Genomic DNA, 16,641 nt, shown 5'->3' on the forward strand with positions numbered 1-16,641 from the left:
TAGCTACATCTTTCAGATTAATAAACATCTTACACCTCTTGTTGAACAGGTATATAGACTAACTACATCTTTCAGATTAATAAACATCTTACACCTCATGTTAAACAGGTATATAGACTAACTACATCTTTCAGATCAATAAACATCTTACACCTCATGTTGAACAGGTATATAGACTAACTACATCTTTCAGATTAATAAACATCTTACAACTCATGTTGAACAAGTATATATACTAGCTACATCTTTCAGATTAATAAACATCTTACACCTCTTGTTGAACAGGTATATAGACTAGCTACATCTTTCAGATTAATAAACATCTTACACCTCATGTTGAACAGGTATATAGACTAACTACATCTTTCAGATTAATAAACATCTTACAACTCATGTTGAACAAGTATATATACTAGCTACATCTTTCAGATTAATAAACATCTTACACCTCTTGTTGAACAGGTATATAGACTAGCTACATCTTTCAGATTAATAAACATCTTACACCTCGTGTTGAACAGGTATATATACTAGCTACATCTTTCAGATCAATAACCATCTTACACCTCATGTTAAACAAGTATATAGACTAACTACATCTTTCAGATTAATAAACATCTTACACCTCATGTTAAACAGGTATATAGACTAACTACATCTTTCAGATCAATAAACATCTTACACCTCATGTTGAACAGGTATATAGACTAACTACATCTTTTAGATTAATAAACATCTTACAACTCACGTTAAACAGGTATATATACTAGCTACATCTTTCTAATCAATAAACATCTTACACCTCATGTTGAACAGGTATATATACTAGCTACATCTTTCAGATCAATAAACATCTTACAACTCATGTTAAACAGGTGTATAGACTAGCTACATCTTTCAGATTAATAAACATCTTACAACTCATGTTGAACAGGTATATATACTAGCTACATCTTTCAGATTAATAAACATCTTACACCTCATGTTGAACAGGTATATATACTAGCTACATCTTTCAGATCAATAACCATCTTACACCTCATGTTAAACAAGTATATAGACTAGCTACATCTTTCAGATCAATAAACATCTTACAACTCATGTTAAACAGGTATATAGACTAGCTACATCTTTCAGATTAATAACCATCTTACACCTCATGTTAAACAGGTATATAGACTAGCTACAACTTGCAGATTAATTTACATTCCTGGTATTATAGTATACTCTATAATAGACTTTGATCAAGGCTAGGTCAAGCGTCTTCTGGTTTGATGATAGCTTTCTATGATGTTTTTTTGTTAGCAGGTTATATAGAACTTGATAATATTTACAATTAGGCATGAGCCAACCATTGAGTTTTTGTCAGGATTGGTTCTTCTACATGTATATAGTTAAAGTAAGAAGATATACACTATTAGCACAGAATAATTATTTTAATTTACTGAATCATTTTTAGGAACCATAAAAATATTGATAGTTTTACGCTTGCTCAATTATATTCAAACATACAATAGTCTTTAGTCACATCACTTACTAAGTCCTCAGATCAATTTGGTTACTAAAGTCTATAATATTCTATAGTCACATCAATTACTAAGTCCTCAGATCAATTTGGTTATTTAAGTCTACAATAGTCTATTGTAACACTACTTACTGTCTTTATACAAATGTTGTTATCAAATCTTTTTAGACAGAATCAAAATTTTAGACAGAAAATCAATGTTATTTTCTGTCTAAATCTCCCACAATCGTTTTCCCGTGCAGGCCATTGCTGGGTGAATTACTAACAGGCCATTTTTGGAACCAACTTTTTAATACTATAAAAGACATAGAGGAGGTAGCAAGTTTCAAGAAAAAACCTAAATTACATCTTTTAACAAATGAATAAACCCTGATTACCCAAAAAGATTGACCGTGATTAAACGATGACGACAAGCCCAACGCCACAACTACCTATGCCAATATGTATTATGGGCTTCATCACTCTTCCAGCTTTTTTCTATTGTTTAATTAATATTGGTGATAAAAAATAAATCAAAAATCTAAATGAAAGTCTATAATAGTCTATAGTCACATCACTTACTAAGTCCTTATATCAATGTTATTATTAAAGTCTATAATAGTCAATAGTCACACCACTTACTAAGTCCTTACACCAATGTTATTATTAAAGTCTATAATAGTCAATAGTCACACCACTTACTAACTTTTTATACTAATGTTATTATTGAAACTTATAAATGACATTCATTGACTATGAGAGATTTTGGAAAGTTATACTGAGGAATTCCAAAGTCTGCGAAAATTTTTCATATGGTTAAAAAAGCTCATAATGCTCACATGCTCCAATAATTCTCTTAATTCTCAAATGCTCATTAATAATCTAGTATAGTAGCTCCTTTTGTACTGATATTAATGACTTGGTTAGCATGAATTCATCAGCCTTTTCTTATTTATACAACATGGACGACCTGGCAAGACATTGATTAGGTTAGACTGAAGAATGATATCACCTATAAAATATTTCAGGAATACAAATCCTTTAGTATTATGGTTTCTATTGTGTTAATGTTATTCATGGATTGATTTACGGAGAGTTTTCCAGCCTTTCGTTATTTTGCACAAAGGGCTATAGTCAACTTACTTATGCTACCTGAACACATTAGAAAATTTACATATAGAAGGTAGCTAAAGTTCAATAGCTAACATGCTCTCATTTCACCAGTCCTTCTACCTAAAATTACTATTGGTTTACTACCTACTACCTTTAAACGCATCAACAAATGTAATAAGTTAATGGTATGAATTCCTGTTAGTTTAACAACTTATTTCCCTTCATAATTTATGGTTGTCATGGGCTGTACCTAAAGGCCAGCTAGAAAATGCTACATTTACCTATTAGTAATATATCAATTATACACTTAATGGCATCTGGTGTAGACTACATTTTTTATTAATAAAAGGCTTTTGAATGATATGATTTAGCCATTTCCTTCTGCTCCCTAAACTAGTTATCCCAAATATTATCAATACAAGTATAATTAGGCTGTATTTATTGATATTGATCCAGTAAGTACTTTATCAGTTGCTGGGCTGTGTACATCAACTCTCTGAATATATTATTTAGACTGAGTGATAGCACTTTATCTATATAATATAATATAATTATATATTAATCTCAAAGTTTGTCCGTATATCTGCCGTTCGTCTCTCCAGTAATTGTGATAGAGTTTTAGCAACAAAAAGCCACCTTCATAATGGATTTGAACTTGAAACATCCAAATCACGAGTCCGCAAATAAGTGCGTAACCACAAAGCTAGGCTGATGTTATTCTCTTGCTCTTATCAGTTTCATTGCTCTCACTATATACTATATATACTTTTCGTGATTTCACACGCCAAATGTGCACTTTTTATTAAACAGTACACCCTCATATGACAATGACCCTGTTATACGATTATACGTTATAAAACTGTGCACATAACCCTTTTCTTTAGTAAGCATTAGAAGAAACAACAATTATTTGTACCAGTAAAAAGTGTTTGAAAACAGTCTGTATATAATATAAACAGCGAAAGGTGTGTCATGGTAACTAAATAATTTAAACCACAACTGGTGATCAATATTAAAAACCAAGTTTAAAGAAAACAAAGAACGGATTAAATGTATGATATTATTCCTTTGTTGAATACCCCTACTAGTTTTAACCTATCAGCAAGATGTTTTATGGATATTAAGTGGTATATTGCTGTTCTCCTCTAGTCACTCTGTCAATTCAGTTTAGCAGCTTATTAGTAAGACTAAGGTGGGCTTTAAAAATGTTGATATTAATTCAATAAATTAGTTTTTAAAACATAACCTGATAAAATCCAACGAAACCTCTAATCCAAATTTTTAGTTAGATAAACAGTGAACCTTGATATTGCTATTGAGTAAACACTTTGACTCCTCTAAACATTTAAAGGTTTGTTACAACTTGCCAATGATAGAATTTGTTGTAAGTGGTAATTGCAGAAAAGTAAGGAAGACTTCAGATATAAAGTTTCAGCATCACTCGTACTGCTACTACATAGTAGGAAACTAGGCAACCGTTATATGGACAACTTGTGAGGGTTACTGTAGTATACTCTGTAACAGATTTTTACCTAAGCTAGGTCAAGTGTCTTTTGGTTTTATGCTAGCATTCTATTATGTTTCTTGGTTAGCAGGTTATATAGAACTTAATAATACTTAAAATCATGCATTAGCCATCCAATGAGTTGTTGGTAAAACTGGTTCTTCTATAAATTATAGATGGAATAAAAAGATATACCAGCACAGAATAAATATTTTAATTAACCAAATCTTTTTTAAAAGCCATAAAAAACTGATAGTTTTATGCTTGCGCAATCATATTCAAACCAACAATAGTCTATAGACACATCACTACTTAAATCCTTATATCAATGCTATTGTTAAAGTATATGACAGTCTATAGTCACATCACCTACTAAGTCCTTATATCAATATTATTATTAAAGTCTATAATAATCTATAGTAACATCACTTACTAAATACTTACATCAATGTTATTACACAAAGTCTGTAATAGTATATTGTAAAATCACTTACTAAGTCCTTATACCAAGGTTATTAGTAAAGTCTATGATAGTTTATAATCACATCACTTACTAAGTCTTTATATCAATGTTATTAATAAAGTCTATAATAGTCTATAATCACATCACTTACTAAGTCTTTATATCAATGTTATTATTAAAATATATAATAGTCATTAGTCCCACCACCTACTAAGTCCTTATACCAATGTTATTATTAAAGTTTATAGTCACGTCACTTACTAAGTCCTTATACCAAGGTTATTATTAAAGTTTCTAATAATCTATAAATACATCACTTACTAAGTCCTTATACAAATGTTATTATTTAAGTCTATAATAGTCTATAGTCACATCAATTACTAACAGTTTAGACAAATAAAAAATATCAGAAGTAGTAATACTTGCTAAAGTTGTACTTCAGCATATATTTAAACCGTAGATAGGATTATGATAAAATCCAGATAAGATTAGATAAGTGCCATCTATCTATTGTCAACACCTGGATGGTCACGTGAATGTCTTAGTTCTAATAAACATAGTGTTATGCTTTGGGGTAAAAATAAGAACAAATAACACAACAGGCAAATCAAAACTGTGAAAAAAAATTATTCAGGCTTCATTAAATTGAAAGAACTGGTTTGTCATTAATCTTTTTGTCATAATATCGACAGAGGAGTAAATAAACACTGCGATGATAGTTAAAGCTTTAATGTTGCCACTTTGTGAAAATTTTGTGGCCAAACTAAATCTTTAATTTCATTATAAAAGCCCCAATTATCACAAATGTCTAATCATACTTTTGTTATAACCAAAGTTAATTTTGTTGTTATGGCAACCTTAGGGGTAGCTATTAGTCACGTAAACTCAAAAATAATTTTGTTTTATTCTCTTCCCTTTTTTTCCGATAGAATAACTTCCAAGCTGAACCTCTCCTAACTATTTATATAGTATATTATACTATTACTTCTAACTCATTCATAGTAATATTTGATATCATATTTAAACATTCTGAAGTGGGAAAGTAGGCAGCTGTCCCAACTAGTACGGTATCTATTATGCTTTGTAATGTTATAACGTTTTATAAATCTGCAAATTCCAAGGTAGCTAAACAAAATACCTCTGGCTGCCGGCAGTATAGGTAATAAATAATTATTCCAGTTATAGTATTTAATGGCATCTTGTCAATAGTAATATCTATAGAGAATTTGTACCAGTGACCTGTGTTGTATTTGCTATTAGACAAAAAAAGTATTAAAATTGCTCATTTACCTCAACACAAATCTTTGTTTGTCTCTACTTGTTTACCCTACATATACAATGTAAGTGCATAGCAACAGGACTAGTATAGTGAGCATTGTAATTTCTAAGTGGGCGGGGCTGTATAAAAGATAAGACTCTATGTCCAGGCTTTTCCAGCACACACTATATACAGTCCTGCTAGTCACATGTAGCAAACAGTATATAGTACATCAATCTTAAAACTGAGACAATCTTGTAATAAATAGTAAGTATGCAGTAATATTATCACTAAAGGGTTATCGATTAATATCTACAGTATCAGTCTTTGTATTGTTTGCGTCTCCACTTGTTTAGGCTAAGTACATAGCAACAAGAATAGCATAGTCAGCATTGTATGCTAAATGGGAGAAGTAAAACATAATGTAAGACTCTATATCAAGATAATCCCAGTACATATCATATACAGCCGTGCAAGTCAAATGTAGCAAACAATGTAGTACCTCAAACTTGAAATAAGACAGTTACATCATATACAGTAAGTATGCAGTAATATTATCACTAAAGGGTTATCACTTTGATACTTCAGCTTTAATAATTATTATAAAGTCAATCTCTCTTCCTTTGCACATGGCAGTTTTATTAAGTTGTTGCTTTCCTGGGTCTTTATAGCTGGAGGTCTATAAGTGAGTCTGCTACAACTTGGATAAATAGAAAGTAGGACAACTAGGAGTGTTTATTGATCTGAAAGATGTAGCTAGTATATATATATATATATCTGTTCAATATGAATTGGGAGATGTTTGTTGATCTGAAAGATGTAGCTAAGATACATAGCTGTTCAACAAAGGTGTAAGATGGTTACTGATCTGACAGATGTAGCTAGGATATATAACTGTCAAACATGAGTTGTAATATGGTTATTAATCTGAAAGATGTAGCTAGTCTATATACCTGTTTAACATGAGGTGTAAGATGTTTATTGATCTGAGAGTTGTAGCTAGTATATATACCTGTTCAATAAGAGGTGTAAGACGTTTATTGATCTGAAAGATGTAGCTAGGATATTTAACTGTTCAACATGAGGTGTAAGATGGTTATTAATCTGAAGGATGTAGCTAGTCTACATACCTGTTCAATATGAGCTGTAAAATGTTTATTGATCTGAAAGATATAGCTAGTCTATATACCTGTTTAACATGAGCTGTAAGATGTTTATTGATCTGAAAGATGTAGCTAGTCTATATACCTGTTTAACATGAGCTGTAAGATGTTTATTAATCTGAAATATGTAGCTAGTCTATACACCTGTTCAACATGAGCTGTAAGATGTTTATTGGTCTGAAAGATGTAGCTAGTCTATATACCTGTTTAACATGAGCTGTAAGATGTTTATTAATCTGAAATATGTAGCTAGTCTACATACCTGTTCAATATGAGTTGTAAAATGGTTATTAATTTGAAGGATGTAGCTAGTCTATATACCTGTTCAATGTTTAGAAGTTTGTCATCATGAAACAGTCCATCCAGGCCTTAACTTATTTCCTTTATTCTTTTGTTATACTATCATCCTAGCGAACTTAATGAGAATTTGATATTATAGTATATGAGCATATTGGAGACATAGCGCAATCAATGTCACTGTTTTCATTTGTAAGCTGATATGATGAGACCTGTCAGTCATTATATCTGAGACGAAACTTTGTCTCACCATCAACCGGTTTAGTTAAACCATCATGACATGGGCATAGTGGGGGCAGCTGTGGTTTAGTGGTTAGTGTGATGGTATATAATCAGTAGGTATGTTATTAAAGTCTAAACCATCATAGACATGTGCATAGTGGGGGCAGCTGTGGTTTAGTGATTAGTGTGCTGATATATGATCAGTAGGTCTGTTATTAAAGTCTAAACCATCATAGGCATGTACATAGTGGGGGCAGCTGTGGTTCAGTGGTTAGTGTGATGGTATATATTTGGTAGGTCTGTTATTAAAGTCTAAACCATCATAGACATGTGCATGGTGGGAGCAGCTGTGGTTCAGTGGTTAGTGTGATGGTATATAATCGGTAGGTCAGTTATTAAAGTCTAAACCATCATAGACATGTACATGGTGGGAGTAGTTGTGGTTCAGTGGTTAGTGTGATGGTATATAATCGGTAGGTCTGTTATTAAAGTCTAAACCATCATAGACATGTGCATAGTGGGAGCAGCTGTGGTTCAGTGGTTAGTGTGCTGGTATATAATCGGTAGATCAGTTATTAAAGTGTAAACCATCATAGACATGTACATGGTTGGAGTAGCTGTGGCTCAGTGGTTAGTGTGCTGGTATATAATCAGTAGGCCAGTTATTAAAGTCTAAACCATCATAGACATGTGCATAGTGGGAGCAGCTGTGGTTCAGTGGTTAGTGTGCTGGTATATAATCGGTAGGTCAGTTATTAAAGTCTAAACCATCATAGACATGTACATGGTAAGAGCAGCTGTGGTCCAGTGGTTAGTTTGATGGTATATAATCGGTAGGTCAGTTATTAAAGTCTAAACCATCATAGACATGTACATGGTGGGAGCAGCTGTGGCTCAGTGGTTAGTGTGCTGGTATATAATCGGTAGGTCAGTTATTAAAGTATAAACCATCAAAGGCATGTACATGGTGGGAGCAGCTGTGGTTCAGTGGTTAGTGTGCTGGTATATAATCAGTAGGTCAGTTATTAAAGTCTAAACCATCATAGACATTGCAGCCTACCAACATTGCAGAATATTTGTGTGAATAGTTATTATCTGTGCTAATAAAGCACAGAGTATCTGATGATCTCTCACAGTTCACTAGACTGCCAGAGTAATAGGTTTATATTATCACTACTCTGCTTTTATTCTAATTGCTTTTGTGAAAGGTCTTTATGATAACTTAATATTAGTCATGCTAACAATTCCTACCACTTTTATTATTGTGGTTATTGTTGTTAGTAGTTCTTTCTATCAAAATTGATTTCTTCAAGATCTAAAGAACTTAAGTTAATCATTTTCTGCTGTCAATCATTGCAGGTACTTCCATTATCCTACAAACCTTTAATAGTGTCTACCAAACTTTTCAAAATATCTCATAGACAACAATTGTATGTCTTATTTATGAAGGTGCTAAAAATACTAACATGGTATAATTTTTTTTAATGTTTTTCGTATAATCTTACAAATAGTACTTCGCAGACAGCAGTCAAAATCAAAAGTCAGTATGATCAGACAAAGAAAGCAAATCTAAATTTGGGTTTTATATTAATCAAGTCATAAAACCAAAGCAAGTACAATGGCAGTCTACTGAGCTGTTAGAGATCATCAGGTGTGCTGATGAATATCAGAGAATAAGTGACTGCGCAATAATTTAAAAAACAGGAAAAAGCATGATTAGCGAAGGTAGTAGTGTCGGATGGCTAATATTAATATCATGAGTTCTAATCCTGCACATAACAATCTTTCATCCTAAACAACTAAACATGGCTCAGATGTCAGATGAATTGAAGGGCATGGCTCTTGTTATAGTAAATAGGGTGATAATGTCTGGTGTAACATTTTTTGCACTGATTGCTTTATGAAAACATTAATATACATGTAAATGAACTTTTTAAACCTAGAGGAGGCAACTCTAAATTTCATTTGTTTAATTGAGAAGACAACTTTGATAAAAAAAACTTTATTTTGCATATGAGTTTTATCCAAGCATGGATTTTTACTGTTTAGTAGTACTTCTGTAGATACCATAAATGCTGAAAAAATTTAATTACCGTACAAACATCAGTAGCTTAAACATAATCTTGTTCCTTTTGTATGTAACGCTTGTGGTGGTTTTCATAATAAATAAGGCACTGTGAAAAGTATCATCCAGTATTGGGTATGAAGGCTACCATATTCTTTAACACTATGAAACACAGTCTTATATATACAAATAGGATCTTTGATCCTTGACTGTACGTATCAACAACTTTACGTTGATTGTAAAAGCGCTTGGGATTTCACAATTCAATTCTAACTGGATGTCATTATGAAGCTTCAAGTTTGTGTGGTTGTGATTTTCAGGAATTTTATATGTCTGCACAATTTTAGCTTGTCAAATTTACACCTTACTATGTTATACATATGTAAAGTCTCCCTTTTTAAGAAATATATATATATATAAATCAAAAACCAGTATACGCAGCTTCCTTTACGTAACATAATTTTTTATTCTACATGTGTGCTGAAGTTACTGTTAACATTAATTTCAGCATAGAATGGAAAATTTTACGAACTGCACCCTTTTCTAATAACATATCCGGGAGCTGTGAGCTTATTTTTGGAAAAACTTTTTTTTAGCTGTCCCAAACTAAATAGTAATAAAATGTTGCCGACTTTTTAGTTTGACGGTCTAATAAATGATATATATATATTTACTTTTAATTTTAATTTAGTCATTTTAATCATTAAAGAGATCATTTTAATTTTACCTGATGAATGGTAACAACCATGAAACTTTAAGTAGTAAAATGTTTTAAAATTTTTCAGTTCCTGATACATTATATATATATATAATTATATATGTACAATATATATATAATATATCTACAATATATATATATGTACAATATATATATCATATGTGTACAATATATATATATATTTATATATATATATATTTATATATATATATAAATATATACAGTAGATGCAGTATGAACAGTCTCTTGCATGAAAGTGCTCAATATTAAAATAGAGCGATGTAAAATTGGGTAAAAATGAAAGTTAAAGTTAAGTTTAAAACAACTTTATTACTAATAGTTTCATATTGCCATGCAATAATCATCAGATAAAATTGTTAGCACTGAAAACGACTTATATATAGATGGAAATAAAAGCGTAGGTCTTAAAATACCTAAATACACCACTGATACGTAGGATTAAAATTAGCAAGCAACACGATTTAAAGCCTCAACAATGCAGAAGTTTAAAAGTTAAGTCTTAAAATTGCTTAAAAGGAATTTGCCAGCATGTCTACATGTTGAAACTAGTTCACAGCGTTTGTTTAAGGTAGCAATGTTAGGATTGTATATAATATAAAATTTCTCATACAGACATAGGTTGCATCTGCCTGTGGTCTTGTTGTATGATGTAGCTCTTTTGACTATGCTCCACTTGATGTTATATTCTATGCCTTGGTCTTTTAAGGTCCATATGTGCTTACTGAGCTCGGTGCTTGATCTTTTCTCTACATTTCTAAAGGTTGTCATATGATTGTAATAGCATTGTTTGAATGTGGTGTCAGTCAATCCTATGTAATGTTCGTCCGCAGATTGATCATTGGTGGTGACTACCACTAATGATACCACTACATACATACATACTATGTATGTATGTATGTATGTATGTATGTATGTATGTATGTATGTATGTATGTATGTATGTATGTATGTATGTATGTATGTATGTATGTATGTATGTATGTATGTATGTATGTATGTATGTATGTATGTATGTATGTATGTATGTATGTATGTATGTATGTATGTATGTATGTATGTATGTATGTATGTATGTATGTATGTATGTATGTATGTATGTATGTATGTATGTATGTATGTATGTATGTATGTATGTATGTATGTATGTATGTATGTATGTATGTATGTATGTATGTATGTATGTATGTATGTATGTATGTATGTATGTATGTATGTATGTATGTATGTATGTATGTATGTATGTATGTATGTATGTATGTATGTATGTATGTATGTATGTATGTATGTATGTATGTATGTATGTATGTATGTATGTATGTATGTATGTATGTATGTATGTATGTATGTATGTATGTATGTATGTATGTATGTATGTATGTATGTATGTATGTATGTATGTATGTATGTATGTATGTATGTATGTATGTATGTATGTATGTATGTATGTATGTATGTATGTATGTATGTATGTATGTATGTATGTATGTATGTATGTATGTATGTATGTATGTATGTATGTATGTATGTATGTATGTATGTATGTATGTATGTATGTATGTATGTATGTATGTATGTATGTATGTATGTATGTATGTATGTATGTATGTATGTATGTATGTATGTATGTATGTATGTATGTATGTATGTATGTATGTATGTATGTATGTATGTATGTATGTATGTATGTATGTATGTATGTATGTATGTATGTATGTATGTATGTATGTATGTATGTATGTATGTATGTATGTATGTATGTATGTATGTATGTATGTATGTATGTATGTATGTATGTATGTATGTATGTATGTATGTATGTATGTATGTATGTATGTATGTATGTATGTATGTATGTATGTATGTATGTATGTATGTATGTATGTATGTATGTATGTATGTATGTATGTATGTATGTATGTATGTATGTATGTATGTATGTATGTATGTATGTATGTATGTATGTATGTATGTATGTATGTATGTATGTATGTATGTATGTATGTATGTATGTATGTATGTATGTATGTATGTATGTATATATATATACATGTAAGTATGTATGTATGTATATATACATGTAAGTATGTATGTATGTATATATATATACATGTAAGTATATTTATATATATAATTATATATATATATTTATATATATATATACATATATTTATATATACATATATATATATATTTATATATACATCAAAGATCATGTGGAAAAGGTTATATAAACAGCAATGGCACGTTTAATTTGTTTACAATAATGGTTTACTTCACTACTTTGAAGGAGCATCCTCATCCAAAACAATTTAGCGAAACTCGAGTAGAGGAGTTGTGTTCATAGCAAATCTATTCGGTAGTAGAAACGTCGTCCCAGATGGTTCTTTTTTTGTAGAGAATTTGCTAAACGTAACTTGCTTTTCCCTTTGCTAACGAATGTTTCCATGCTGTTCCCGAAGCTGTTTTGAACATTTAATTTCAAGGAGCATGCTCCGGTTTGGTCGATAACCAAACTTATGTTCGAGACCCGAGACGAAATCTCCAATTTTTCGGTCGAAAACTGAGTTAGTCGAGAGCCGAAGCATTTGAAAACTGAGGTTCTACTGTACATACAAAATGACGTTTGATCCTAGACTTTATCAACAACTTTACATTGACTCTAAAAGAGTGTAGAATTTCACCATTCTTTTTGAACTAGATTTCATTATGAAGCTTCAAGCTTGTGTGGTTGTGATTTTTAGGAATTTTATTTGTCTGCACAAATTTGGCTTGTAAATTTTACACATTACTATTCAATGCATAATTCTTAATCTCCCTCTTTAAAAACATATAAATCAAATACCAGTACAGTAGTAGTTTATTTAGCGCGGGATTCTTTATTCCTAAACGTGTTGCATTATGAATACATGTATATAACAGACCTGCTTTTGACAAACAGTGTTATATTAATGGCTTGCTAATGTATAGCTTGACCGCATAAATTCACCACAATATTATTTTGATAGAATATGTCGTTGTCGCATTGGTCTGCACAAGGTCTTTTAGGATGCACAGCTTTTTCTACTGGTGTGCTTACAACAACTAATCCTAAGTGGTGATTGTAAATTTCAAAGCAAGTGTTGTTATTGAAGACTCATTTGATTTTTCTTTAAACCTTCACACAAAACGAAAAAAGGTCTTGTTTGTGCCAGCTATAAAAACCACTGCATTATTCAACTCTGTCTCGACAAGAACAACCAAAGACATTCGCGACAAACCAAGTAGAGTTGTAGATAAGGTATTTGCAGGTGTATTTTATTTATTTATTTGTTGTACTGTTTTACTTTTAATCTAAACTGCAAAATATTACTAATGCAAATACTAATTAATACTAGAATACCATAGTGGACGGAAAATATATACATGTATTAATAGTTATGCAGTATGCGTTAAAACAAAATTTCAGAAGAAAAACATAATTTAAAAAAAGCAATAATAACATTACCATTATCACCGTGATAGATAAAGTACATGCATATATCAGATGTACTAGTATTAGTAATATAATCACTAACAAAAGCAAAATTAAAACATTGTGCAAAATCTTTTTGGAAGGAGTTCCCACGCTATTGCTTCATTTTCGAAGACTTTAGTTGGAAAATTTTTGATCTGAAGTGTTACTGAGTCATTGACCAAAATACGTAGTACACACAGACTGCAGTATTTATATAATCGAACTTGGTAAAATCAGCTAACTTGTAATAGATCTCCACATAGTAATGTTTGCAAGTGCAGTAATTCACTATAGCCTACTAATGAGAAGTACACTTAAAATTTACTACAGTTATATGGCAGAAACTCTTTTTTTTACAATAGAAATATCGAGTGTCAGCAAAAATTGTCAGTATGACTTGATTCCATCCAAGCCAGTGATGAAATCCGAAGTGAAAAAGTTTATGTTTGCTAGACAAACAGTCAGGAACTAAGATAACGCAGGTAGCTAATTTACTAATTGTGATTTACTGTTATTATGATATATTGCTAATTTTAGGTAAAAATAAGTACATAATTAATTTTGCCAATTTGAAGATCATTGGAGTAAAGATAGCACAAGAATAAAAAATTGAGTTGTGATGTTTTGCGATGAATACTGTAGTGAATTGAATTGATTCTTGCACCTCGTATGATGCAAAAGAATCGAGAATAGAATTGTTAATTTGTTGATGAAAATTGAATTCACATCTTTTTTAAAGCCTTATAAACATCTTTGCATACCCCGGTGCTATACTTAAATTTCTCTGGACCTTCATGTAAATTAGTATAATTTATGGTGTAACCTCAAAGCTTATTGTTATATTTCTGCAATTTTGTATTATTTTTGTACTAAACAAATTTTTCCTTATCTTTCATCTTTAGTTAACAAAAATACTATATGAATAATTACCTTTCTATGATATAACTGGCAATGTTATGATAAGTGAAAGCCATCCTAGCTTGACGGCCTCACATAAAGTTTTTCATAAAATTTAACTGTCTCTCCTAGGAAAAAGATTTAGGAATATAGCCCAGTTGGTAAACATTAACTTATTGTTCTCACAATGATATAATGTGTATTTTCAGTACTGCGGAGTGACTAGAGATGGGAGATGTTTTAATTTCAAATGCGAATTATGCCAGTGAACGTCATCGGCTCAAGACATTTGCCAATTCTGGTCGTGATTCTGAAATACCAGCCATACGATATAGCTGTGCAGGATTTGCTCTAGCAGCCATTGAGGGATCATGTATATACCATTGCCATTTTTGCCATCTGGAAGTGAAGAATCTGCACTCTACCCATGATCCTTTAGTTTGGCACCGAGTCTATTCAAAAAACTGTCCATTTTTAAAAAATCACTCGCAGACAAACCGACAAGATGTTGGAATTCCATTTCCTGATAATTCAATTTCTACTGTTGAATTTAGTCCAGTGATTCTTCGAGCTCCTCAAAATGATAACCAAATGGATGAAGATGAAGCGCAGTTATTCTCAAATGAACCTCATAGTGATCAGCACATCACTCTTTTAATGGGTGCTGAGGAGGGTACAGATGCTGAGGAGGTTCCAACCAGTTCAGAAGAATTGAATAAATTGTATCGCACACAATGTCAGCTCAGGTACTTTTTAATTTCTAACTTTGTGTAATTTCATGCTATTTATAGAATCTGCCTGTTAGTCTCTAAGGCCTTTCATGGGTATTTTTGCTGTTAATCAAATTTCACTAATCATAATGTAGACAGCACAAGTGTAATTTATGAAGATCAAGTAAGTGTGCAGAAGCTCATTATAAAAATACTGATCATATTTCTGCTAGAAGCAATAAAAATTATTTCCTATGTTGTATTCACTGAAGACACATTTTGCCACGTGACTTTGTAATTCATTTGTGTGGTTATAAAGTTTGCAATTAGCATTACTTTTAGTCACTACTCAAGGATGCTTGCTACACTCAGTTGTTCACATTGAAACACGGAAAAACGCAAATAGTGAATAAAAACTATGAATAACATGTCTGCTAACCTTTGGTGTTGGCAGTCTAGATGTGTCTAAAAAAACCGGAAGTTGGAAGATGGGGTCAGAAGGCGGGATGTTGTGATGCTGTTTTGTTTTTGTTTTGCTCAGAATAAATTTTCTCAAAAATGCAAATGGAAAGATATATTTACATCGGCAAGGTAAAAAACTGTCACCATACGGGAAAGACAGAACTTTTATTGCTAGAATTGAAGGTTATCTTATCCTGCATATAATAGATGACAACTCTAAATTAAAAAAATGCTTGCTGTTTTCCGACTTTTGTTAGCAAAGGAAACTGAGTAAGGTGTGTCCTAATTCAGCCCATCGGGAAGAAAGCGGGCCAAAGTACGAAAGCCCTTTAACTTCGCATCTAGAAATATCTAGAAGCGTCTACCCAAAGATATTTCGTAACTTGAAAATTTTGTATGTCTTTGTCTTTCATAAATAGAGGCTCCGTTGTATATACATGAGTGAGTTTAGCATCAAGTTAATCATTATTTACCAGGTCAATCCTACCCAAGCAGTCCATAGAAATCATCAGGAAGCCTTCTCCTAATATTGAGCAAATTCTCTCTACATTCACTTATGAAACACACAGAAGAAAGACATTTAGTGCTTGGCCCAAATCAACAATTGTATCACCAAGAGAACTGGCAGCCTCAGGGTTTATATACATTCATGGCAAGTCCTTACATTCACCAAGTCAAAGACTAATGACTGACTCACCAGATGTGCTTAATGTGTCACATCTACTCATACTTAGTAATTGTTATGTGTAGT

At 31.5% G+C, this 16,641-nt stretch overlaps 1 protein-coding gene across 1 annotated transcript; it reads left to right on the forward strand.

Moving 5' to 3' along the window:
- The first annotated feature begins 14,934 nt into the window (after nt 1–14,934).
- LOC137407082 (uncharacterized) lies at nt 14,935–16,640 on the forward strand. The gene is made up of 2 exons (XM_068093688.1): nt 14,935–15,464; nt 16,367–16,640. The coding sequence occupies exons 1-2, from the start codon at nt 14,947–14,949 to the stop codon at nt 16,638–16,640; spliced, it is 792 nt and encodes a 263-aa protein (XP_067949789.1). The 5' UTR covers nt 14,935–14,946.
- Nucleotide 16,641: the final 1 nt, after the last annotated feature.

Source organism: Watersipora subatra, chromosome 10 (genome assembly GCF_963576615.1).
Source record: "Watersipora subatra chromosome 10, tzWatSuba1.1, whole genome shotgun sequence".
Taxonomy (NCBI): Eukaryota; Metazoa; Bryozoa; class Gymnolaemata; order Cheilostomatida; family Watersiporidae; genus Watersipora; species Watersipora subatra.

Coding starts and splice junctions, on each gene's coding strand:
- LOC137407082 (XM_068093688.1), top strand. CDS start 14,947: ATGGGAGATGTTTTAATTTCAAATGCGAATTATGCCAGTGAACGTCAT. Junction 15,465..16,366: donor CGCACACAATGTCAGCTCAG/GTACTTTTTAAT, acceptor ATTATTTACCAG/GTCAATCCTACCCAAGCAGT.